At 44.2% G+C, this 26,811-nt stretch overlaps 1 protein-coding gene across 1 annotated transcript in view; it reads left to right on the forward strand.

Moving 5' to 3' along the window:
* The window catches only part of SRP72 (signal recognition particle 72), a 128,779-nt gene that overhangs the window by 50,422 nt on the left and 51,546 nt on the right, over nucleotides 1-26,811 (forward strand). The window contains exons 3-12 of the mRNA XM_077252037.1: nucleotides 8,900-9,023; nucleotides 10,824-10,967; nucleotides 11,073-11,184; nucleotides 13,431-13,462; nucleotides 16,795-16,919; nucleotides 17,001-17,058; nucleotides 17,163-17,294; nucleotides 17,386-17,514; nucleotides 22,352-22,424; nucleotides 25,956-26,020. Of these exons, the coding sequence (XP_077108152.1) occupies nucleotides 8,900-9,023; nucleotides 10,824-10,967; nucleotides 11,073-11,184; nucleotides 13,431-13,462; nucleotides 16,795-16,919; nucleotides 17,001-17,058; nucleotides 17,163-17,294; nucleotides 17,386-17,514; nucleotides 22,352-22,424; nucleotides 25,956-26,020 (994 nt within the window). The remainder of the gene's footprint in view (nucleotides 1-8,899; nucleotides 9,024-10,823; nucleotides 10,968-11,072; nucleotides 11,185-13,430; nucleotides 13,463-16,794; nucleotides 16,920-17,000; nucleotides 17,059-17,162; nucleotides 17,295-17,385; nucleotides 17,515-22,351; nucleotides 22,425-25,955; nucleotides 26,021-26,811) is intronic.

Here is a 26,811-nt window from a genome sequence, read left to right on the forward strand (position 1 = left end):
TGTCAACTGCCTACAAAAGAGATATAGGTCTTTAGTGAGCTCGAACTTATTCAAGGGATTAGTGGGTGAAAAGGAAAGCCCCTTAGAGAGTACCGAAACCTCCCCAGGTGACAAGGGATAGGAGGACAAATTAATAATCTGCAACCTACCCGACTCTGCGTCCACACCTTGCTCAGTCACAGGCTCTAAAACCACCTGTTGTTCCTCCTGGGATATTGTCTGTGGTTCGGAGACCAGTCCTGATAGCTCCGTGCCTTGGATCTTCCGTTTGCATGGCTTGCACCTACCCCTTCTGTGGCGCCTTCCTGATCGCTCATGTCGGATGATAAAAAAACATCACTTGAAGCAGGGTCCACATGTTCAACTCGTGCCTGTTCCTCCACTGTGGGTGCAGGCATCTTCCTAGCGTTACCACGATGTGTCCATTTGTACGCTCTCTGGTTGTCAAAATCGGTTTGATCACGTTGAAATTTACGCTTCTTCCCTTTAAGCACGTCCTTCTCGAACGAATCAATAGTGGTTTTCAAACGTTCTTTAAAAGGGGCAACTTGCCCCTGTTTATCAAAAGTATCCAACCTCTGCTCCTTGAGCCTGATCTCCTCCTTCAATTGAGTAATAAGGGCCTGATCGTGTTCCAACAACATCTCAATCAAAATGGAGGAACATTCAAATAAACCCGACTCCCAGGTACTCCGGAGAGCTGTATCTACCTCCCAGGCCGGGAAAATCTGTACCCGCAAGCCACGCAAGTTCTGAGAAACCAGATTATGCTAAGGGGATGGTTAGAAGGTCACATGACCCTAAATGTAGCCACTATACATTCCCCAGCTTGGTGGATGAATCCCAATGACCTGTCAAAAGGGATCCCCTGGGTGATAGAGGTATCTCGGATAGTTACCACAGACGCAAGTCCCACAGGGTGGAGAGCTCATCTAGACAACAGGGTCACTCAGGGGGTATGGACAAGTCAGGAACTTGGGGCTTCCTGAAACCAACAAGAACTGTGGGCAGTGAGTCACGCACTACTGTTTTTCCTAGACAAATTACAAGGGCATCATGTCTGAGTATTTTTGGACAACAGAATAGTGATAGCCTACCTAAACCACCAGGGTGGGACCAGGTCTCAAACACTAATGAAAACCACCTCCGAAATTTTCAGCCTAGTACAGAACAACTTCCTATCCCTTTCGGCCCTACATATAAAAGGAGTCGAGAACCAGAAAGCGGACTTCCTGAGCCGTACCCAATTAAATGGTCTCTAAATCAGGACATCTTTGACAAAATTACAGATCTATGGGGAATCTCTGTAATAGACCTCTTTGCCAACATGCTCAACAGAAAGGTGAAAACCTTTTGTTCCCTAGACCCCAGGGGGAACCCTCAGGCTGAAGAAGCATTCACTATTCCTTGGACACAGAGCCTAGCGTATGCATTTCCTCCTACTATCCTCATCCCAGCAGTTCTGCGAAAAGTCAGGCAGAACAGGTCCAGGCTCATCCTAATAGCCCCCTTCTGGCCCAAAAGGGCCTGGTTCTCCTGACTGAGGATGCTATCTGTCTCCGATCCCTGGGTTCTTCTGGATCTTCCGGACCTCCTGTCTCAGGGACCGGTGTTCCACCCTCAGTCAGAGAATCTCCACCTGACAGCGTGGAATTTGAGAGGTCACTATTGAAGGAAAGAGGTTTTTCTGACAAGTTAGTTTCTACACTAATGAAAAGTAGACAGCCTGTGACCACAAAAATCTATGGCAAAATCTGGAAAAAATTTTTGTTTACCTCCGGGGTAAGGTTACAACACGGGGTCCCAGTTGCTGAAATATTAGAATTTCTACAAAAAGGTTTAGATCTAGGCCTTTCAGTAAGTACTTTAAAAATACAGATAGCAGCCCTAGGAGCATTGTACTGTGAAAACATAGCGGCCAACCCTTGGGTAATACGGTTTGTCAGACCAGCCACAAGGTCTAAACCAGTAACTATACATAGACTACCAACCTGGGATTTGAATCTAGTCTTGTCAGCTTTAGCAGAATCTCCGTTTGAGCCTATAGAATCAACACCTCTTAAGATTCTATCATTTAAAACTGTCCTCCTGATAGCCCTAACATCGGCCCGCAGAATAAGTGATCTGCAAACCCTCCCTTTACACAAATCCTGGACTATAAGGTTTTGCTAAAAACAGACCCTGCCTATCTACCAAAAGTAGCGTCCACATTCCATAGGTCTTAGGAAATAATCCTTCCTTCTCTCCAGACCCTAGAAATAAGAATTAAGAAAAGTTCCACACATTAGATGTGAGAAGGTGTCTAGTTCAGTATCTAAATTCCACTCAGCAGCATAGGAAGGGTCTCTTATGTGCTTCCAGGGACCCAGGAGAGGACTCAGAGCCTCTAAAGGCACTATAGCACATTGGATAACAGATGCGATACCCTTGGCGTACTCGTCCACCGGGAACGCCGTTCCAGAGGGTCTGAAGGTCCATTCTACAAGGGCTATGGCAACCTCCTGGGCCGAAAGGTCGGAGGTACCATTAGATCAAATTTGTAAGGTGGCCACCTGGTCATCGTCTTCACCTTCAAACTTTTTTAGACACTACCGCTTAGACCTAGCCTCTTCATCTGACTTAACCTTCGGAAGAAGGGTTCAGCAGGCTGTGGTCCCTCCCTAAGCAACAATCTCTTCAATTCTCTCTGGTGGTGCTGTCATGGGGGACTGAGAAAAGCGTAGTTACTCACCGATAACTGTGTTTCTCAGAGCCCATGACAGCACCTGCTTATTCCCTCCCCCCCCCCCCCCCATCACGTGTGCGGTGAGCACATTCTTTTGTATGAAATGTGTTTTTTCTATGTAGACATGGTGTTCACTTGTTAAGCAATATGATAAAGTTGTATATTTTTTGTTGTGCCTAACCTGGAGGACCTCCGATGCTCTGTAAACAAAACTGATGCAGGGGAGAGGTACCGCCCTTTTATCCTGTAGGTTTCCTGTCCCTGAAGGGCGGATCCCCTCTCTCTGGTGGTGCTGTCATGGGCTCTGAGAAACACTGTAACAATCTGTGAGTAACTACGCTTTTCATTTTTACAGATCAATTTGTGAAGCACCTGGGTGTTCAAAGTGCTCACTATGCATCTAGATAAGTTCCTTGGGGGGTCTAGTTTCCAAAATGGGATCACTTGTGGGGGAGCTCCAATGTTTAGGCACACAGGGGCTCTCCTAACACTACATGATGTCCGCTAAAGATTGGAGCCCATTTTTCATTCAAAAAGTCAAATGGCGCTCCTTCCCTTCCGAGCCCTGTCGTGCGCCCAAACAGTGGTTCCCCCCCCACATATGGGGTATTGGCGTACTCAGGACAAATTGTACAATAACTTTCGGGGTCCAGTTTCTCCTTTTACCCTTGGGAAAATAAAAAAATTGTTATTAAAAGATAATTTTTGTGACTAAAAAGTTAAATGTTCATTTTTTCCTTCCATGTTACTTCTGTGAAGCACCTGAAGGGTTAATAAACTTCTTGAATGTGGTTTTGAGCACCTTGAGCGGTGCAGTTTTTAGAATGGTGTCACTTTTGGGTATTTTCATCCATATAGACCCCTCAAACCAACTTCAAATGTGAGATGGTCCCTAAAAAAATGGTTTTGTAAATTTTGTTGTAAAAATGAGAAATCGCTGGTCAAATTTTAACCCTTATAACTTCCTAGCAAAAAAAAATGTTTCCAAAATTGTGCTGATGTAAAGTAGACATGTGGGTAATGTTATTTATTAACTATTTTGTGTTAAAATAACTCTCTGGTTTAACAGAATGAAAATTCTAAATGTGAAAATTGCAAAATTTTCAAAATTTTCGCCAAATTTCTGTTTTTTTCACAAATAAACGCAAAAATTATCAACCTAAATTTACTACTATCACAAAGCCCAATATGTCACCAAAAACCATCTCAGAATCGCTAGGATCCGTTGAAGCAATCCTGAGTTATTTCCTCATAAAGGGACACTGGTCAGAATTGCAAAAAATGGCCAGGTCATTAAGGTCAAAATAGGCTGGGTCATGAAGGGGTTAAAGTGCCCAACTGCTTGTGCTTGAATAAATCATAAAAGAAAAAATAGGGAGATATACCTTAACCCCTTTCTGACCTCGGATGGGATAGTACGTCCGAGGTCAGAAGCCCCGCTGCTTTGATGCTGGCTCCGGCAGTGAGCCCGCATCAAAGCCAGTACATGTCAGCTGTTTTGAACAGCTGACATGTGCCTGTAATAGAATCGCGATCCGCCCGCGCCTATTAACTAGTTAAATGCCGCTGTCAAACGCAGACAGCGGCATTTAACTACCGCATCCGGCCGGGCGGCCGGAAATGATGGCATCGCCGACCCCCGTCACATGATCGGAGGTCGGCGATGCTTCAGAATAGTAACCTTGAGACCTTGAGACCTCTATGGTTACTGATCTCCGGCAGCTGTGAGCGCCACCCTGTGGTCGGCGCTCACAGCACACCTGATTTTCTGCTACATAGCAGCGAACAGCAGATTGCTGCTATGTAGCAGAGCCGATCGTGCTGTGCCTGCTTCTAGCCTCCCGTGGAGGCTATTGAAGCATGGCAAAAGTAAAAAAAAAAAAAAAAATTAAAAGTTTAAATCCCCCCCCCCCTTTCGCTCCAATCAAAATAAATAAAAAAAAAAAAAAAAATCACACCTACACATATTTGGTATTGCCGCGTTCAGAATCGCCCGATCTATCAATAAAAAAAAAAAGCATTAACCTGATCGCTAAACGGCGTAGCGAGAAAAAAATTAGAAACGCCAGAATTAAGTTTTTTTGGTCGCCGCGACATTGCATTAAAGTGCAATAACGGGCGATCAAAAGAACGTATCTGCACCAAAATGCTATCATTAAAAACGTCAGCTCGGCACGCAAAAAATGAGCCCTCAACCGACCCCAGATCCTGAAAAATGGAGACGCTACGAGTATCGGAAAATGGCGCAATTTTTTTTTTTTTTTTTTAAGCAAAGTTTGGAATTTTTTTTCACCACTTAGGTAAAAACTAACATAGTCATGTTAGGTGTCTATGAACTTGTAATGACCTGGAGAATCATAGTGGCAGGTCAGTTTTAGCATTTAGTGAACGTACCAAAAAAGCCAAACAAAAAACCGTTGTGAGATTGCACTTTTTTTGCAATTTCACTGCACTTGGAATTTTTTTCCCGTTTTCTAGTACACGACATGCTAAATAAAACCAATGATGTCGTTCAAAAGTACAACTCGTCCCGCAAAAAATAAGCCCTCACATGGCCAAATTGACGGAAAAATAAAAAAGTTATGGCTCTGGGAAGGAGGGGAGTGAAAAACGAACATGGAAAAACGGAAAATCCCAAGGTCATGAAGGGGTTAAAAATGCCGCCAGGCTCTTGATATTGCGCACCTTATTTTTACAGTGACTGATTTGTATATGCCTGGGCTATATATTCTTCAGAGCCTGTTGAAGATATTGCCACATTGTTTCATTTTCTGTGATGGAACCGCATAATACCTCCAAAGAACTGGTGCTACAAAAAATACAACCTAGGCGAGGATGGCCGGCCAGAAAGTAAAAGCAGAGCACAGCGGTGACGTCACTGCTGTGCTCTGCTTTCACTTTACGGCCGGCACTCAGTCAGTGCAGGAAGCAGACGGCTAGGGACCTGACGGACACCGGAATGTGAGTATGTAAGTTTTTTTTTTTTTTCACATTTACGATGGTAACCAGGGTAAACATCGGGTTACTATGCGCGGCCCTGCGCTTAGTAACCCGATGGTTACCCGGGGACTTCGGCATCGTTGGTCGCTGGAGAGCTGTCTGTGTGACAGCTCCCCAGCGACCACACAACGACTTACCAACGATCACGGCCAGGTCGTATCGCTGGTCGTGATCGTTGGTAAATCGTTTTGTGTAACGGTACCCTAACATGCAGCATTCACCTAGGAAAAACAATGAGCTTTTCTTAATTACTGTATCTCCTTAGAGTCATTCCAATATTATTAAAACCCGAAGATGTAAAAGTGATCATCTTGGCCTTATCAACATTTTTTTATAGTCCGGTGAAAGATCTAGACTGTCACCAGCAGAGCAGATGTTGACCAAGAAGGTCTTAATCCAATCGCTGAAATTTACAACCTGACTTGTATGGGGAAGCAGATGTTCGATTGGCTACATAATACCTGTTATCTAGATCACAGTTAAGAGTTGTAAGGCACTGGCGCACCCTCACAATCTCCATTTACCCCCGATTCGTCAAGGTGGTGCCGTTCACTCCGGTCTAGATAATGTGGAACTTCTGTGGGCACCTCACCACATATGGCTTGAGAAAGACAAATATCGCAACCATTTAGCACATTCTTGAGTTGAGCCAAAAGTTTGTGACTTTTTCAAAGCTTTTTACTCCAGAATTCTGTTGTAAAAGCTTTGATGAATTGGGCCCTTTTTGTAAAGGGGTTAGGAAACTCAATGGCTGGTGTGTGGTCCCACCAACAACCACACCATTTAAATCACACTGTCAGAGATTTATTGCAGCATCTACACGATTAACACCCAAAGCCAGATCTCTTCTTGTCTCCACTCAGTAGTTAGACGCAGATGTTGGTTATGTAACATACAACATCTACCACATGTGGAGGGAGATCGGTTCCTGAGCTGCCTCCACATTTCCAAGATTATTCCCAGGATATTTATTCACATCCTAGTGTGGGAAGGGGTTGAAAGATTATTACTTTCTTACAAACTTGAGGCATGTCCACGGGTTTAATGTAGATATGTGCTGAGTGTACTTCACACCTACCCTGTGCGTACTCTGTTGCCAGACTATGGACCTCTAAATTAAAGTCCATATGTGATACTGAATATCCTGAATCACGGGGAGATATTTTTGATTATCCCACCGCTGCTACCAGTATGTCATGTACAGGGGGTTGTTTGGTTGCCCCCAGTTCCTTTCTGAAGGGGATTTATTTATATCCCACTTCCCAGTTCCGGATTGGAACTCGCAGCTCTCTGGCGCCCCCCTTACCCTCAGGTCAAACAGGGAACTGCACCTGAGATAATTTGTAGCCAGAAAGGCTGCCTTGCGGGAAAAATGATTATCCACGCCGACCGTCGCTGCCAGTTTCCCCAAAAGCTTAGGACACTTCCGCTGCCAGCAGCTCCTATTTCTTATTTAATAACGGGTCATGAGTAGTGAATATACTTGTTACTCGAGATTTCCCGAGCACGCTCGGGTGTCCTCCCAAGTATTTTTTTTTTAGTTCTCGGAGATTTAGTTTTCATCGCTGCAGCGGAATGATTTACATCTGTTAGCCAGCCTGAGTACATGTGGGGGTTGCCTGGTTGCTAGGGAATCCCCACATGTAATCAAGCTGGCTAACAGATGTAAATCATTCAGCTGAGGTGAGGAAAACTAAATCTCCGAGTACTTACAAATACTCGGAGGACACCCGAGCGTTCTCGGGGAAATCTTGAGTAACGAGTATATTCACTCATCACTAGTCAGGAGCCAACCCACTCAGTAGCAATGGCTTAGTTCAGAGGCTATAGGGTAAGTTTTAGAGCAAGGAAAATAACGCTAGTAAATATTATAACTCTTACTCCAAAAAAAGGCTAGGCAGTGTTTACTAAAGTGTATTACAGATATTATAAAAGGAGACCATTATCGTATGTACAGGCAATTACAAAATAAAAGGGATTAAACATGAAAATGCACTTACAGTTGCTTCATTTCATTTCCTGGCAGACCATGCAGTGTGGGGGAGGGGCGCTACATCAAAATGCATCACAGAGCGTCTCTCAGCTAGCTCCCTGGACAAAATCTAGTGCAAAATGATCTCTTAAACCTGTGCCCAAAACCAAGCCACTCCCCCTGTTCTGACCTCACTGAATATTCCCCTTTTTGAAAATTATTAAATCCTGCTATTATCCCTAACTCTTGGGGTGAACCTCGTAGAAGAAAGACAAAATTATCATTATGCTAAGCATGACATGGGGGTTCATTTAAGTATATACACGAAGTGGATACATGACCTGCTTACGGAGAAATCCGTTCCTTGAATTTCGTTGGGTTTGGATCCTAGAGATTTCAGTGGGTCATACATCTAACAGTGGACCTTCGGAATATGTAACTTTTATACCTCTATCACTACCTAGGGTCGAATTATTTCATCTTGAATAACTCACACAAACCAGAAAGCGCATGGCTGCAAACAAAAGAGCTGAGTTCTGCTAATTAACACATTCCTGAAGGATGGGTAGGAGTATAGGATTACACTCAGGCACAGTGAGGAGGAAAGCTGGGGGGGGAGGGGGGATCAAATCTGCTGTGTGGGGGTGTGTGTGTCATGGAACCTTCTAGAAGTATACTCATAATATGGCATATTTATATTATTGTGACACTGAACATCCCAGAGGAGCTGCTTGTTTGACTCTCTCAGGGTATGTGCACACGGTCAGTTATCGACAGCGCTTTGGACGAGCGCATGTCCGCTGTGCTGCTGGCTATTGAACGCAGGTGATTCCGCATGTGTTCATTGAACGGTGTGGAATCACTGCTTCCCATTACATTGTACAAGTGAAATTTATCTTGCGGAGACTTGAGTCTCTGCAAGTTAAATAGACATTCTGCAGTCTGGGAAGACGCGCCACATGTCAGTCTCTGCGGGTGTCAGTACACACATAGTGGAGATGGGATTTCTTTAAATCCTATCTACTATGCTGTAACATCTGGACGAGTACGCCACGTCCAACCCGCAGCATTTACTAACTATGTGCACCTACCCTTACTCTCTTAAACTACAATTTAGCGTATTAGCATATTGGAGAACAGCTGCAAGATTAGGTATTGTGCGTCCTATGTAAGATTTATTTTTTCCTCCTGTTTTTCTATAGTGACATCATTGCTTTTGAAAAGGCATACTGTGAATACAGGCTGAATAAAATTGAGAGCTCATTGAAAACAATTGAAAATGCACCTGAAAAAACAGAAAAACTAAGCGAACTTCATGGACAAGTGGTAAGTTATCTGGGCCACCTTGTAAATGCTGGAGCCACCAAGACCCACTACCATACTTATAAGGATGCATGGATTACTTCAATATGAGTTTTGTATATCTCTCTCAAAAAAATAATGGGAACACTAAAATCCCACATCCTAGCTATCACTGAATGTAATATTCCAGTTGTAAATCTTTATTCATTATATAGTGGAATGCGTTGAGAACAGTAAAACATAAAAGTGGTCAATGTAAATCACAACTAATATCCCATAGAGGTCTGGGGTTGGAATGATGCTCAAAATCAAAGTGGAAAATCAAATTGCAGGCTAATTAAACTTCAGCGAAAATGCCTCAAGACAAAGAATTGATGCTCAGTAGTGTGTGTGGCCTCCACGTGCCTGTATGACCTCCCTACAACACCTAGACATGCTCCTGATGAGGCGGATGGTCTACTGAGGGATCTTCTCCCAGACCTGGACTAAAGCATCCGCCAACTCTTGGACAGTCTGTTGTGCAACGTGACATTGGTGGATAGAGTGAGACATGATGTCCCAGATGTGTTCAGTCGGATTCAGGTCTAGTTTGTAACCGTTTGTGCAGACACATGCACATTTGTGGCCTGCTGGAGGTCATTGCAGGACTCTGGCAGTGCTCCTCCTCTTCCTCCTTTAACAAATGCTACGGTAGCGGTCCTGCTGCTGGGTTGTTGCCCTCCTACGGCCCCCTCCACGTCTCCTGGTGTACTGGCCTGTCTCCTGATAGTGCCTCCAGCCTCTGGACCCTACACTGACACATAGCAAAACTTCTTGCCACAGCTTGCATTGATGTGCCATCCTGGATGAGCTGCACTACCTGAGCCACTTGTGTGGATTGTAGAGTCCATCTCATGCTACCACGAGTGTGAAAGCACAACCAACATTCAAGTGACCAAAACATCAGTCAGAAAGCATTGGTACTGAGATGTGGTCTGTGGTCCCCACCTGCAGAACCACTCCTTTATTGAGGGTGTCTTGATAATTGCCAATTTCCATCTGTTGTCTATTCCATTTGCACAACAGCATGTGAAATTGATTGTCAGTGTTGCTTCCTAAGTGGACAGTTAGATTTCACAGAAGTTTGATTTACTTGGAGTTATACTCTGTTGTTTAAGGCCACGTTCACACTTTGCGGCCTGCTCTGCGGGTTAATCCCGCAGCGGAATTGATAAATCTGCAGGGCAAAACCGCTGCGGTTATCCCTGCAGATTTATCGCGGTTTGTTCCGCGGTTCCCGCTGCGGGTTTCCGCCTATACTATTGATGCTGCATATGCAGCAATATGCAGCATCAATAGTAATGTAAAAAATAATAAAAATTGGTTATTAAGCCGCGCAGCTTTTTCCGCGGAAATCCGCAGCGTGGGCACAGCGGGTTTTGTTTTCCATAGGGTAACATTGTACTGTACCCTGCATGGAAAACTGCTGCGGATCCGCAGTGTCAAATCCGCTGCGGATCCGTGGCAAAACCCGCAAAGTGTGAACGTAGCCTAAGTGTTCCCTTTATTTTTTTGAGCAGTGTGTGTATGTATACATTCATTCGTACGTACTTACATACATACATATATACATACCGTACATTAAAAAAAATATATATTTGACTGTCCAGAAAGTGCTGATTTTGTCACGCTCGCAGATACAAGTATTCAGTCAACAAGGATGTAAGCACATGACACTGAGTCCTGGACAAAACTGTAAAAATGGAGCCTCATGAAGGGGAAGCCAATTGTTGCAAGCCACAGTGTTAATCTTTTTTTTTTTTTTTTTTTTTTTTTTTATATAAGCTTTATAGGCTGGAACGATATGAAGAATGCTTATCTGTCTATCGAGATCTCATAAGAAATTCTCAAGATGATTATGATGAGGAAAGGCAAACAAATCTGTCTGCGGTGGTGGCTGCTATGAATCTGTGGTCGAAGACCAAGCCTGTAAGTGTCTGCCTTTACCAGCTTAATATTCCTTATTATTGTCATTACACGGTACGCTAGCAGGTTACATCCAGCCATGGTCTTTCCTCGCTTTCTGTTTTATAGGAAGACCTTGGCTTGCAGGAGACCACGTACGAGCTGTGCTACAATGCTGCCTGTAGCCTAATTGGACAGGGGAGGTTTGGGGACGCAATGAAAAAGCTGCGAGAGGCTGAAAGTAAGCTCCCTGCTCTTCTGACTTATTGGACCTATCGTGGTGTTGCTCCTCGTACTGTTTTAGTTGACCCTTGTGCCTTGATCATAATGAAATATATTATATTTTCTGTATGATGTTCATAGGATTCGACCTGTAATTTTACACCAATTAGGATAAAGGGATTTTCGAGCATTTCTTATTATGCCATAGGATTTCCCTGTATAAAAAAAAAAAAAAAAAGCTTTACTTGCCTACAACAGGACCAGAGTTGCCTCTATACTGCTATCCCTCTGCCTTTGTTTAGTCTGCGGCGGTGGTGTCATGACTACAGCAATTGTCATAGTCATGAAACCGCTGAACCCTGTGATTGATTGCAGTGATCATATGCTCTGTAGTAGTGAGGCCAAAGCTGCAGACTGCTTAGAAAACCCTGTGGACAATGGCAGGGAGGCAGGTCGAGACTTGGGGTTGGGTAAGTAAAAGCTTACTAGTATTAGTGTGTGGTATTAACCGCTTCATGACCTTGGGATTTTCCGTGTTCGTTGTTCGCTCCCCTCCTTCCCAGAGCCATAACTTTTTTATTTTTCCGTCAATATGGCCATGTGGGGGCTTATTTTTTGCGGGACGAGTTGTACTTTTGAATGACATCATTGGTTTTACCATGTCGTGTACTAGAAAACGGGAAAAAAAATCCAAGTGCGGTGAAATTGCAAAAAGTGCAATCCCACACTTGTTTTTTGTTTGGCTTTTTACTAGGTTCACTAAATGCCAAAACTAACCCTGCCATTCTGATTCTCCAGGTCAGTACGAGTTCATAGACACCAAACATGTCTAGGTTCTCTTTTATCTAAGTGGTGAAAAAAAATTCCAAACTTTGCTAAAAAGAAAAACAAAAAAACATTGCACCATTTTCCGATACTCGTAGCGTCTCCATTTTTCGTGATCTGGGGTCAGGTGAGGGCTTATTTTTTGCGTGCCGAGCTGACGTTTTTATTGATACCATTTTGGTGCAGATACGTTCTTTTGATCGCCTGTTATTAAATTTTAATGCAATGTTGCGGTGACCAAAAAAATGTAATAATGGCGTTTTTAATTTTTTTCTCGCTACACCATTTAGCGATCGGGTTAATCCTTTTTTTTATTAATAGATCGGGCGATTCTGACCGCGGCGATACCAAATATGTGTAGGTTTGAATTTTTCTTATTTTATTTTGAATGGGGCGAAAGGGGGGGGGGTGATTTAAACTTTTATATAATTTTTTTTTTTTTCACTTTTTTTTTTTACTTTTGCCATGCTTCAATAGCCTACATGGGAGGCTAGAAGCTGGCACAACTCGATCAGCTCAGCTACATGGGAGCAATCATCAGATAGCTCCTATGTATCTGAATTCCTGCATTGCTATGAGCGCAGACCACAGGATGGTGCTCATAGCAATCCGGCATCAGCAACCATAGAGGTCTCAAGGACCTCTATGGTTACTATGCAGAAGCATCGCTGACCCCCGATCATGTGACCCTTGGCGATGCGCTCATTTCTGGCACGATGGCCGGAAGCGCTGATTAAATGCCGCTGTCGGCGTTTGACAGCGGCATTTAACTAGTTAATAGCGGCGGGTGGATAGCGATTCCACCCGTCGCTATTGCAGGCGCATGTCAGCTGTTCAAAACAGCTGACATGTCCCGGCTTTAATGTGGGCTCACCGCCGGAGCCCACATCAAAGCGGGGGTTCTGGCCTCGGATGTACTATTCCATCCGAGGTCAGAAAGAGGTTAAAAAAAAAAAAAAAAAAAGCCTTTCTACGCACATTCTTCAGTGAATATACTGCTAGGTAGTATTAAAAACATCTGGACGATTCATATATTATATCGAAACCAGAGAAGGAAAAAGTGAGTTTCCAAACAAAGATTTGGACCCGTAGAAGCGCAAGCACAGCGCCAAACGGCTGTTGTCCTGGTTCTCCCCTGCTCACACGAGCTGCGGCTCCATTAGCTCCGGCCATGGAATTTATCTGAACATGTTACCAATAAAGTTTTGAATCCTGTGAAGACCGGTGAGTGCCCTCGTTTTTTCTTATATCTGGACTATTTATGACTTGCATAGAGGAGCACCCGAAGTCAGGATTTTGGAGGCTGCGTTGTTCACTGCTAGATCGTAACATATCCTGTAGTGGTGGATATTAACCGTTGAAGGCTGTGCCACCCGCTGTTGTTTTTTTGTTTCTTACAATTTGGTTATGTATTCATTACCCTTTGTTTTTTGCCTTAAGATCTCTGCAGACAATCCATTTCTGAAGACACTGTGAGTATGTTCTCTTACTTTGGATACTGTTCCTTTTATTTTTAACCCCTTCACAACATTGCCAATTTCCATTTTTGCGTTTGTCTTTTTCTTCCCAGAGCGATTTTTTTGTTTTGTTTTGTTTGTTTTCTGTCCACATACACGTATGAAGGATTGTTTGTTTATTACAAAACGAGTTGTAATTTTTAATGACCCCATTAATTTTATCACATAGTATACTGAAAAATGGTGGGGAAAAAATCCAAGTGGGGGGAAAAAATACAATTCAAACTTTTTTGGGGAATTGTTTTTATGGTGCACTTTTTGTGGTGAAATTGACCTCATGATTTGATTTTGCCCATCAGCATGGTTACGGCGATACCAAATATGTCCAATTCTTTATTTTATTTTAGTGGTGGGAAAAAAAAATCAGAAGCTCAAAGAAAAAATTGACAGGTTGTGTCTCCATTTTCCAAGACCCATAACTGTTTAATTTTTCAGTCGATGGGAGCTGTTATGGGTTGTTGTTTTTTTTTTTGTTATTTTTGCGTGTTGAGATGTTTTTGCCTGTATTATTTTGGGATAGCTGTGATGTGTGGATTGCTCATTGCACCCTTTTTATTTATTTTTTTTGTGTGTGTTGTTGTACCTACCTCACAAACCCTTCTCCTTAACCCCTTAACGACAGTCGATACACCTTTTAAGGTATGCACACACGCTGCGTTTTCCCTGAGTTTACAGTACCATGTAAATACAAAATCCGCAGTGCACATGTTGCGGAAAAAAAGGCATGTCTATTCTTTATGCAGATTCCGCAGCGGTTTACACCTGCTCGATAATGGGAATCTGCAGGTGTAAAACTGCAGGTGGAATCAGCACAAAATCTGCAAATAACAGTCAGATTTCCCATTTATTTCTCTCTCCTCTGATATGATCTAGCACATCAGAGGAGAGAGAAATGGGGTCCCCCGAGCGCCCTCGTCCCTTCAGCTGTGTCCCCAGGCCCTTGACTACTTCTGGGAAAAAAATGGCGGGCACATGCGCAAGATCTGCTGGCCGGCACTCAGCAACAATAGGAGTTTTCTCCTATTGGTTCATTTTGATCACTGTGATAGACCTTATCACAGTGAACAAAATAGTAAATCAAACCCCCCTTTATCACTCCCTTAGTTAGGTAAGAATAATAAAATAAAAGTATTTTTTTTCCATTAGAGTTATATTTGGGGTTGTAGCTAGGGTTGGGGTTGGAGCTAGGGTTGGGATTAGGGTTAGGATGTGTTGGGGTTAGGGCTGTGTTAAGGTACCTTCACACTAAACGATTTACCAACGATCACGACCAGCGATACGACCTGGCCGTGATCGTTGGTAAGTCGTTGTGTGGTCGCTGGAGAGCTGTCACACAGACAGCTCTCCAGCGACCAACGATGCAGAGGTCCCCGGGTAACCAGGTTAAACATCGGGTTACTAAGCGCAGGGCCGCGCTTAGTAACCCGATGTTTACCCTGGTTATCAGCGTAAACGTAAAAAAACCAAACAGTACATACTCACATTCCGGTGTCCGTCAGGTCCCTCGCCGTCCGCTTCCCGCACTGACTGTGAGTGCCAGCCGTAAAGTACAGCACAGCGGTGACGTCACCGCTGCGCTCTGCTTTTACTTTACGGCCGGCACTCACAGTCAGTGCGGGAAGCGGACGGCAAGGGACCTGACGGATGTTTACCCTGGTTACCAGTGAAGACATCGCTGGATCGGTGTCACACACACCGATCCAGCAATGTCTACGGGAGATCCAGCGACGAAAGAAAGTTCTGGCCTTTCTGGTCCGACCAACGATGGCACAGCAGGATCCTGATCGCTGCTGCCTGTCAAACACGATATCGCTAGCCAGGACGCTGCAATGTCACGGATCGCTAGCGATATCGTTTAGTGTGAAGGTACCTTTACGGTTGGAGTTAGAATTGAGGAGTTTTCACTGTTTAGGTACATCAGGGGTCTCCAAATGCGACATGACGCCCGCCATTGATTCCACCTACTTTTGGGTTCAAAAAGCAAAAGGTGCTCCCTTCCTTCTGAGCACTGCTGTGTGCCCAAACAGTAGTTTTCCCCCACATATGGGGTATCTGCGTACTCGGGAGAAATTGCACAACAAATTTTGTTGCCCATTTTCTCCTGATACAATTGTGAAAATAAAAAAAAATTGGTTCCAAAGTAAAAATTTTTGTGAAAAAAGTAAAATGTTCATTTTTTCCTACCACATTGCTTTAGTTCTCGTGAAGCACCTGAAGGGTTAATAAACTTCTTGTATGTGGTTTTGAGCACCTTGAGGGGTGCAGTTCTTAGAATGGTGTCACTTTTGGGTATTTTCTGTCATATTGATCCCCCCCAAACTCACTTCAAATGTGATGTGGTCCCTAAAAGAATGGTTTTTTATATTTTGCTGGAAAAATGAGAAATCGCTGGTCAACTTTTAACCCTTATAACATCCTAACACAAAAATGTTGGTTCCAAATTGTGCTGATGTAAAGTAGACATGTGGGAAATTTTATTTATTAATGACTCTACATGACTCTGATTTAAGGACACAAATTAAAGTTTGGAAATTACAAAATCTTAAACATTTTTACCAAAGTAAATGCAAGTTATATTGAAGAAATGTTACCACGAACATGAAGTACAATATGTCATGAAAAAACAGTCTCAGAATCAGTGGGATCCATTGAAGAGTTCTAGAGTAATTACCACATAACGTGACAGTGGTCAGAATTGTAAAAATTAATTTTTCTTTTCGATTTACCGATCGGGTTAATTATTTTTATATTTTGATTGGCCTTGTCTGAACCTGGTGATGCCACGTGTATTTATTTTATTTTTTTTTTTAAAGGGGGGATTTGAACTTTAATGTTTTTTGTTTTTCACATTTTTTTTTCTTTTTTTAAAGTTTCTTGTTCACTGTTCTTGAAGCTGCAGTCATCTATTTGCTAGTGCTATATACAGCACTGCCACAGCATCACTGCATATAGTAGAAATCACGGTCTCCTTTGAACCTTGGCCACAGGCAGGGTTACAAAGCCGCTCCGTAATGACAAGCACATGGGTCAATAGACCCGCTGCTGTCATAGCAACACATTGGCGACCCACGATTACTTCACGGGCACATGGAATGACGTGCCAACCTGCTGGCGCGTGTTAAATGCTGCTGTCCGTTTTCTCCACCTACAATTGTTAGTGTGAAACACACACGCTACCGACTTACACCGTATGGCACATGTCGTGAAGGGGTTAATAAAAACTCATGTACTACGTGGTTTGTTTTTTTTTTTTTCTGAGATAAATGACTCCCGTTACATGTTCTCAGGATTTGACAGAAGAAGATATAGATGCTGAGCTGACCATAATTCATGGTCAGATGGCCTATGTCATGCAGCTCCAAGGCTCTATAGAAGATGCCCTTCAGCTTTACAACCAAATAGTCAAATTAAAGTAAGGATTGCAGAAGCAGCGAGTTTATCTCCTACATTCTACTCTTGCCAGTGGTTCACTTCAGTGTCTCTTTCCTTCCAGGCCCACTGACATTGGTTTATTGGCTGTTGTGGCAAATAACATCATAACCGTTAACAAGGTTTGTATGCGGCTTTCCGCACCACAAAGGAAATGGAATTTTCACCATGAGAAATAATGTTGAAGTAGACAACCCCATTAACAATCAGTTATATTTTCTTAAAGGACCAAAACGTGTTTGATTCAAAGAAGAAAGTGAAGCTTGCAAACGCTGAGGGAGTAGAACATAAGCTGGCAAAGAGACAACTGCAGGCCATAGAATTTAACAAGGCTTTGCTTTCTATGTACACAAATCAGGTATGCAGCGTAATACAACACAATTCATGACCTTTTCTTCATTTTCCTGAGTGTTTTTTTCCGGTAACTGGAATGCTTCTACTTCTTTTAGGCAGAGCAGTGCCGAAAGCTGTCCACCAGTTTACAGGCCCAGAACCCCGAGGACCTTCTTCCAGTTCTTATTCAGGCTGCCCAGCTATGTCGTGAGAAACAGCCCGCGAAAGCTATAGACCTACTCCAGGTATACATCTGAGGCATGATCATATTAGGAATGTTTAAACTTTGACAGAGGTGGTCTACCGGAGAGCATGGCTTCTGAGGCTGTGTACTCTGCCTTTTAGGACTTTTTAGGCTGTGTTCCATCGATAAGTCTTTGATGCGTTTTTGATGATGCCTATTTTCTGCTGCATTTTTGCACCAATTTACTTATTTTACTGCATTATATATGGGTTTGAACCAGTTAGGCTACTTTCACACTAGCGTCGGGCCGAGGTTCCCGACGCTAGCGTTGTCTCCGCCGCACAACGGGGGCAGCCGGATGCATTTTTCCAGCGCATCCGCTGCCCCATTGTGAGGTGCGGGGAAGTGTGGGGAGGTGGGGGCGGAGTTCCGGCCGTGCATGCGTGGTCGGAAAAAGCGGACCGTTGTGAGCAAAAAACGTTACATGTAGCTTTTTTTGGTTCCGACGGTCCGCCACAACACGGCGCAACCGTCGCACGACGGGTGCGAAGTGTGGCAATCCGTCACAATACGTCGCTTAATGTTAGTCTATGGGGAAAAAAACCCATCCTGCAAGCACTTTTGCAGGATGCGTTTTTTCGGCAAAACGAAGCATTGTGGCGGATTGCAGTTAACGCTAGTGTGAAAGGAGCCTTACATGTGTTTTTACTGCATTTCCACTGAAGAAATGCACGTGTGATTTTTATGTGCACATTTTCCTCATCTCATTTAAGTCTATGAAAAAAAGTCCACAAATAACATATTTAACACAAAAGAAATTTACAAATAAAATATGACAACAGGTCAACGTAAAGGAAAAAAAAAACTAGCAGAATGGGCATGAGACTTGCTTAAATGTCATCCACTTTGCTGGCTCTGATAACTTAGTCTTAAAGGGAACCGGTCACCCCCAAAATCAAAGGTGAGCTAAGCCCACCGGCATCAGGGGCTTATCTACAGCATTCTGTAATGCTGTAGATAAGCCCCCAATGTATCCTGAAAGATGAGAAAAACAGGTTATTATATACTCACCCATCGGCGGGTCCGATGGGTGTCGCGGTCCGGTCCGGGGCCTCCTATCTTCATACGATCATGTCCTCTTCTTGTCTTCACGCTGCGGCTCCGGTGCAGGTGTTTTGTCTGCCCTGTTGAGGGCAGAGCAAAGTACTGCAGTGCGCAGGCGCCAGGCCTCTCTGACCTTTCCTGGTGCCTGCGCACTGCAGTACTTTGCTGAGAACGCCTGCGCCGGAGCTGCAGCGTGAAGACAAGAAGAGGGCGTCATCGTAAGAAGATGGGAGGCCTGGACCGGATCGCGACGCCCATCGGACCAGGACAGAACCGGGACCGCCCCTGGGTGAGTATAATCTAATGTCTTTTTCTTATCTTTCTGGATACATCAGGGGCTTATCTACAGCATTACAGAATGCTGTAGATAAGCCCCTGATGCCGGTGGCAGCAGCTCACCTTCAATTTTGGGGGTGACAGGTTCCCTTTAATGTGTCTTCGGGGGGAACTGAGCTGCTTTATAGGTTCTCCGCATAGCAATGTTAATGCATTAATGCAAGTAAGGCCTCTTTCAGATGTCCGTATTTTAAAGGGAACCTGTCACCAGGTTTGGCCGATATAAGACAGTCTCCTCGTCATCGCTCTCCTGTGCAGGGGTAGTTTTCTGCCCTGTTGAGGACAGAGCAAAGTACTGTGGTGCGAGGCACTGTGCCCCCCTGACCTTTCCCGGTGCCTGTGCACTGCAGTACTTTCCTCTGCCCTCAATAGGGCAGATGAGTACGACTGCGCAGGAGCGCGATGCCGGGAAGCCATGAAGCTAGCAGGAGGGCAGCGATCATAAGAAGATGGGAGGCACCGGACCTGCGACACCCACCTGACCGCCCCGCAGGGGAGTATAATAAAACATATTTCTCTTCTCTTGCTTATCTACATCATTATTGAATGCTGTACATAAGTCCTGAAAGGCGGTGGCCGTATCTTATATTGGCCAAACCTGGTTACAGCTTCACTTTAAGTACGCAAAAAAAACCTGCTAAATTTCATCAGTGTTTTGGATCCTAGTTTCGTCAGTGATTTGTCACGTGTAGAAAGATAAATTACGAAGCTTCTATCCATTGTAATAATCACGGACAATACAAGGACCGTACACTGATGTTATCTATGTGCTTCCATGATTTTTTCCTTGATTTTTGCACAGACAGTCTGCAAAAAATACGTTTCCAGCCCCATATACTAAAATGGGTACATGTTGTTTCTGCATAAATTATAAAACACGGACGTCAAAAACGGACGTCTATATGAGCCCTAACACAAGGAACTAGATACTATGCATTTTATTGGGTAACATTTTCATAGGGTTTCTCATCTGTTTTTTCTATCCTATGATTTAAGGGCTTTCTCTATGGTCCGTAAATAAGGAGTTACAGTGGGGAAAAAACACGGCCGATTTTGCAAGTTTTCCCACCTACTAAGAATGGAGAGGTCTGTAATTTTTATTGTAGATACAATTCAGCTGTGAGAGACTGAAGCTAAAAATAAAAGACAGAAAATCACATTGAATGATTTATATTTAAGTAATTTGCATTTTGTTGCATGAAATTTGTATTTGATAAAATAGAAAAACAGAACTCAATATTTGGAACAGAAACCTTTGTTTGCTATTAGAGGTCAGACATTTCCTGTAGTTCTTGACCAAGATTACACACACTGCTGCAGGGATTTTGGCCCACTCCTCCATGCAGATCTTCTCCAGGTCTTTCAGATTTCATGGCTGTCGCTGGGCAACATTGAGTTTCATCTCCTTCCAACGATTTCTGTTGGGTTCAGGTCTGGAGACTAGCTAGGCCACTCCAGGTCCTTGAAATGTTTCTTACAGAGTCACTCCTTAGTTGCCCTGGCTGTGTGTTTCGGGTCATTGTCATGCTGGAAGACTCAGCCACAACCCATCTTCAATTCTCTTACTGAGGGAAGGAGGTTGTTGGCCAAAATCTCACGATACATGACTCCATCTATCCTCATTTTTCCTGTCCCCTTTGCAGAAAAGCACCCCCAAAGTATGATGTTTTCCCCACCATGCTTCACAATTGGGATGGTGTTCTTGGGATTGTACTTATCCTTTTTCTTCCAAACACGGCGAGTGGAGTTGATACCAAAAAGTTCTATTTTGGTCTCATCTGATCAGATGACCTTCTCCCAAGCCTTTTCTGAATCATCCAGATAGTCATTGGCGAACCTCAAATGCATCGAACGTGTGGTGGCGTGAGCAGGGGAACCTTGTGTGCCCTGCAGGATTTTAATCCATGACGGCGTAGTGTGTTACTAATAGTAATGTTTGAGACTGTGGTCTCTATCTTCTGGTCATTGACCATGTACTCTTATGAGTTTCTGGGCTAATTCCTGACCTTTGTCAGAATCATCTTTACCCCACATGGATCTTGCATAGAGCACCAGACCGAGGAAGATTGACAGTTATCTAATAATTGTGACAACAGTTGTTGCCTTCTCACCAAACTGCTTGCCTATTGTCCTGTAGCCCAGTCTTGTACAAGTCCGCAGTTTAGTCCCTGTGTCCTTAGACAGCTCTTTGGTCTAGGCCATGGTGGAGAGGTTGGAGTGTGATTGAGTGTATGCACAGGTGTCTTTTATACAGGTAATGAGATCAAACAGGTGAAATGAATACAGGTAATGAGTGCAGAGTAAGAGGCCTCTTAAAGAGAAACTAACAGGTCTATGAAAAGCAAGAATTGCTGGTTGGTAGGTGATAAAATACTTTTGTGCAATAAAATACAATTTAATTATTTAAAAATCATACCATGTGATTTTCTGTTTTTTTATTTTTAGATTTTGATCTCAGTTGAATTGTACCTATGACAAAAATGACAGACTTCTCCATTCTTTATAGGTGGGAAAAATTGCAAAATTGGCAGTGTATCAAATACTTAGGCTAGTTTCACACTAGCGTTCAGCAGGGCTGCGGACCAAGGCCTTCTTCATCCGTGAAGCCCCTATCACTGCTGCGCCTCTTCCTTGAGCTCCGCCTACGTCTGCATGCGTTCTGCGTACCCATCTTTAACATTGGGAACGCAGGCCGTGCGGATGTATGCGGATGCCTCCGCATGCGTCATCTTGACGCTGCGCTGACCTGCATCAAACGCTACATGATGCATTTTGTTGCGGTTGGCACAGCTTCCACATGGCCTGCGTACCCAATGTTAAAGATAGGGTACGCAGGACGAGTGCAGACATAGGCGGAGCTCAAGGAAGAGGCGTGGCAGTGGGCAGGGCTTCACGGAGGAAGAGGCCTTTCGTCCAAAGCCCTGCCCAACGTGTGAAGCTAACCTCATTTTCACCACTGTATATAAGTGTTTAGGCTATGTGCACACGTTCAGGATTTCTTGCAGAAATTTCCTGAGCAAAACCAGACATTTTCTGCAAGAAATCCGCATGCGTTTTTTTCGCGTTTTTGATGCGTTTTTTTCCGGAGCTTCCCAATGCATTAAATAGCAGGAAAAAACACGAAAAATCTGCAAAATTAATGAACATGATGCGTTTTTTACCGCAATGCGTTTTTTTCGCAGAAAAAAACGCATCATGTGCACAAAAATTGTGGAATGTATTCTAAATGATGGGAAGCATAATGTATGCGTTTTTTGAGTTTTTATAGAGAAAAAACGCGAAAAAAAGCGACGTGTGCACACAGCCTTAAGTTTAAAAAATAAATGAAGTAACTTACAATTTGAGGATATAACGTTTAAAAATCCCTGTCCATTAACTTCTTGATCTGAACTATATATTATTCTATTTGTTCCACTGAATCAATCCACTAAAATGATTTTATTTTAATATTTTCATAGGAATTTGCTGATCAGAATCCAGTCCATGCATCTCAAATCAAACTAACAATGGCACAATTAAAACTCTCACAAGGTATGTAACTAATACACACACACACTCACTCACAAACACACCGCCCCCAAAATAATACATGTACGTGTGTGTGTATAATAATAATAATTATAATTAAGGCAGTGAACTGGTTCATGCAGCTTTACATGAACACCCGAGCCTAAGGGTACTGTCACACAGTGCCATTTTGATCGCTACGACGGCACGATTCGTGACGTCACAGCGATCGTATGATTATCGCTCCAGCGTCGTAGACTGCGGTCACACGTTGCAATCACGGCGCTGGAGCGATGCCGAAGTCCCCGGGTAACCAGGGTAAACATCGGGTTACTAAGCGCAGGGCCGCGCTTAGTAACCTGATGTTTACCCTGGTTACCAGCGTAAACGTAAAAAAAACAAACCGTACATACTTACATTGCGGTGTCTGTCCCCCGGCGTCTCAGCTTCTCTGCACTGTGTAAGCACAGCGGCCGGAAAGCACAGCGGTGATGTCAGACGTCACCGCTGTGCTCGCTTTCCGGCCGGCGCTCACAGTGCAGAGAAGCTGAGACGCCGGAGGACAGACACCGGAATGTAAGTATGTACGGTTTGTTTTTTTTTTACTTTTACGCTGGTAACCACGGTAAACATCGGATTACTAAGCGCGGCCCTGCGTTTAGTTACCCGATGTTTACCCTGGTTACAAGCGAACACATCGCTGGATCGCTGTCACACACAACGATCCAGCGATGTCAGCGGGAGATCCAGCGACGAAAGAAAGTTCCAAACGATCTGCTACGACGTACGATTCTCAGCAGGGTCCCTGATCGCTGCTGCGTGTCTGACACTGCGATATCGTATGGATATCGCTGGAACGTCACGGATCGTACCGTCGTAGCGATCAAAATTGCACTGTGTGACAGTACCCTTACACTATGGATGGTCCAAATAACTAAAGCAACTGTTACCATCCACCTCTCGTGTCTCCCCTTTTCCTCATAGATTGTAAGCTTGCGAGCAGGGCCCTCATTCCTCCTGGTATCTGTTTTGAACTGTGATTTCTGTTATGCTGTAATGTCTATTGTCTGTACAAGTCCCCTCTATAATTTGTAAAGCTCTGCGGAATATGTTGGCGCTGTATACCGTATATACTCGAGTATAAGCCGAGATTTTCAGCCCAAATTTTTGGGCTGAAAGTGCCCCTCTCGGCTTATACTCGAGTCACGGTCGGCGGGTGAGGGGGAGAGGGCGCTGAGGCATACTTACCTGCTTCCGGGGCTCCTGGCGCTCCCCCTGCCCGTCCCACGGTCTCCGGGTGCCGCAGCTCTTCCCCTGTTCAGCGGTCACGTGGGACCGCTCATTAGAGAAATGAATATGGACTCCACTCCCATAGGGGCGGAGCCGCCTATTCATTTCTCTAATCAGCGGTAATGGTGACCGCTGACAGAGGAAGAGGCTGCGGCACCGAAGACCAGCTGTCCGGGGGAAGGAGCGGGACGCCGGGAGCAGGTAAGTATTACATATTCACCTGTCCGCGTTCCACACGCCGGGCGCCGCTCTGTCTTCCCGGCGTCTCTCCGCACTGACTGTTCAGGTCAGAGGGCGCGATGACGCATATAGTGTGCGCGCCGCCCTCTGCCTGATAAGTCAGTGCAGAGAGACGCCGGGACGGGACGCTGAGGAGCTGCAGGCAAGAGAGGTGAGTATGTGTTTTATTATTTTTATTGCAGCAGCAGCAGCAGCACAGCTTTCTATGGCACAACTATGGGGTAATAATGAACGGTGCAGAGCACTATATGGCACAGCTTTCTATGGCACAGCTATGGGGCAATAATGAACAGTGCAGAGCACTATATGGCACAGCTTTCTATGGCACAGCTATGGGGCAATAATGAACAGTGCAGAGCACTATATGGCACAGCTATGGGGCAATAATGAACGGTGCAGAGCACTATATGGCACAGCTATGGGGCAATTATGAACGGTGCAGAGCACTATATGGCACAGCTATGGGGCAATAATGAACGGTGCAGAGCACTATATGGCACAGCTATGGGGCAATTATGAATGGTGCAGAGCAATATGGCACAGCTATGGGGCAATGATGAACGGTGCAGAGCACTATATGGCACAGCTATGGGGCAATAATGAACTGTGCAGAGCACTATATGGCACAGCTATGGGGCAATTATGAATGGTGCAGAGCACTATGGCACAGCTATGGGGCAATGATGAACGGTGCAGAGCACTATATGGCACAGCTATGGGGCAATAATGAACGGTGCAGAGCACTATATGGCACAGCTATGGGGCAATTATGAACGGTGCAGAGCACTATATGGCACAGCTATGGGGCAATTATGAACGGTGCAGAGCACTATATGGCACAGCTATGGGGCAATTATGAACGGTGCAGAGCACTATATGGCACAGCTATGGGGCAATAATGAACGGTGCAGAGCACTATATGGCACAGCTATGGGGCAATTATGAACGGTGCAGAGCACTAAATGGCACAGCTATGGGGCAATAATGAACGGTGCAGAGCACTATATGGCACAGCTATGGGGCAATTATGAACGGTGCAGAGCACTATATGGCACAGCTATGGGGCAATTATGAACGGTGCAGAGCACTATGGCACAGCTATGGGGCAATAATGAACGGTGCAGAGTACTATGGCACAGCTATGGGGCAATGATGAACGGTGCAGAGCACTATATGGCACAGCTATGGGGCAATTATGAACGGTGCAGAGCACTATATGGCACAGCTATGGGGCAATAATGAACGGTGCAGAGCACTATATGGCACAGCTATGGGGCAATAATGAACGGTGCAGAGCACTATGGCACAGCTATGGGGCAATGATGAACGGTGCAGAGCACTATATGGCACAGCTATGGGGCAATAATGAACGGTGCAGAGCACTATATGGCACAGCTATGGAGCAATAATGAACGGTGCAGAGCACTATATGGCACAGCTATGGGGCAATAATGAACGGTGCAGAGCACTATATGGCACAGCTATGGGGCAATGATGTACGGTGCAGAGCACTATATGGCACAGCTATGGGGCAATTATGAACGGTGCAGAGCACTATATGGCACAGCTATGGGGCAATTATGAACGGTGCAGAGCACTATATGGCACAGCTATGGGGCAATAATGAACGGTGCAGAGCACTATATGGCACAGCTATGGGGCAATAATGAATGGTGCAGAGCACTATATGGCACAGCTATGGGGCAATAATGAACGGTGCAGAGCACTATATGGCACAGCTTTCTATGGTACAGCTATGGGGCAATAATGAACGGTGCAGAGCACTATATGGCACAGCTATGGGGCCATAATGAACGGTATGGAGCATCTATTTTTATTTTTGAAATTCACCGGTAGCTGCTGCATTTTCCACCCTAGGCTTATACTCGAGTCAATAAGTTTTCCCAGTTTTTTGTGGCAAAATTAGGGGGGTCGGCTTATACTCGGGTCGGCTTATACTCGAGTATATACGGTAAATAAAATTATTATTATAATAATAATTTTTTTTTTTTAAATTATTCTCAGGAAATGTAACCAAGGCATGCATGATCATGAAAACCATTAAGGAACTGGAGCACAGACCTGGCCTGGTGAGTTTATACACTACAGAATGTTTTTTAGTGTTAGGCACAGTAGACATCATGGCTTTCACTGTTTTGTCTTCTCCCTTCTTCTAATCCTAACGTACATGATCACCATTACGATCCATGAAAAATTAGTAGGAGAGGTAATCATCCAGAGGTTAAAAAAAAAAAAGTTAATGTTGAAGACAAAAATTTTGTGGCTTAAAGTGTTGACACCCTTGAAATTTTTCGCGAACATTGAGGATTTCTTGCAGAAAATTATTGCAATTACACATGTTGTGTTATACACTTGTTTTTTAGTTTCAACAAGTTTTTATTTTTCCAAGAAAAATTCAGAAAGCTTCACAACAAAATCCCACGCAGGGGAATATACATGAATATAATCAAATTCCAGATTAACTTTAATGGTATTTAAACAATACAATTAAACACGTAGACAAAAACAGGTAGTTAGAAAGGACAAGAGGGGAGGGGGGGAGTAAGAGATCCATTACTGCATCATAGTGTTACCAATCAATCAATCAATCAATGGTCGGGTATAAGGAGCGAGTCTGATAAAAACTATCGGATATTAAATTGGCCTCATAGAGATAATGTTAAGACTTGGTCAAGATTACTGTCAGGATTCCTTTCAATCCATGGTCTCCATAATTGATAGTAAAGCTCCCAGGAGTCCTCTCTTGTAGCTTGTATTCGTTCACATAGCATGATAGTGTTCATCTTGTCAATTACTGAGGAAAGAGATAGGGTAGCTGTTTTCCATTTCGCTGCAATGTGTAGCTTAGCGGCAAGGAACA

The sequence above is a fragment of the Ranitomeya variabilis genome, chromosome 1 (assembly GCF_051348905.1).
Source record: "Ranitomeya variabilis isolate aRanVar5 chromosome 1, aRanVar5.hap1, whole genome shotgun sequence".
NCBI classification, from domain to species: Eukaryota; Metazoa; Chordata; class Amphibia; order Anura; family Dendrobatidae; genus Ranitomeya; species Ranitomeya variabilis.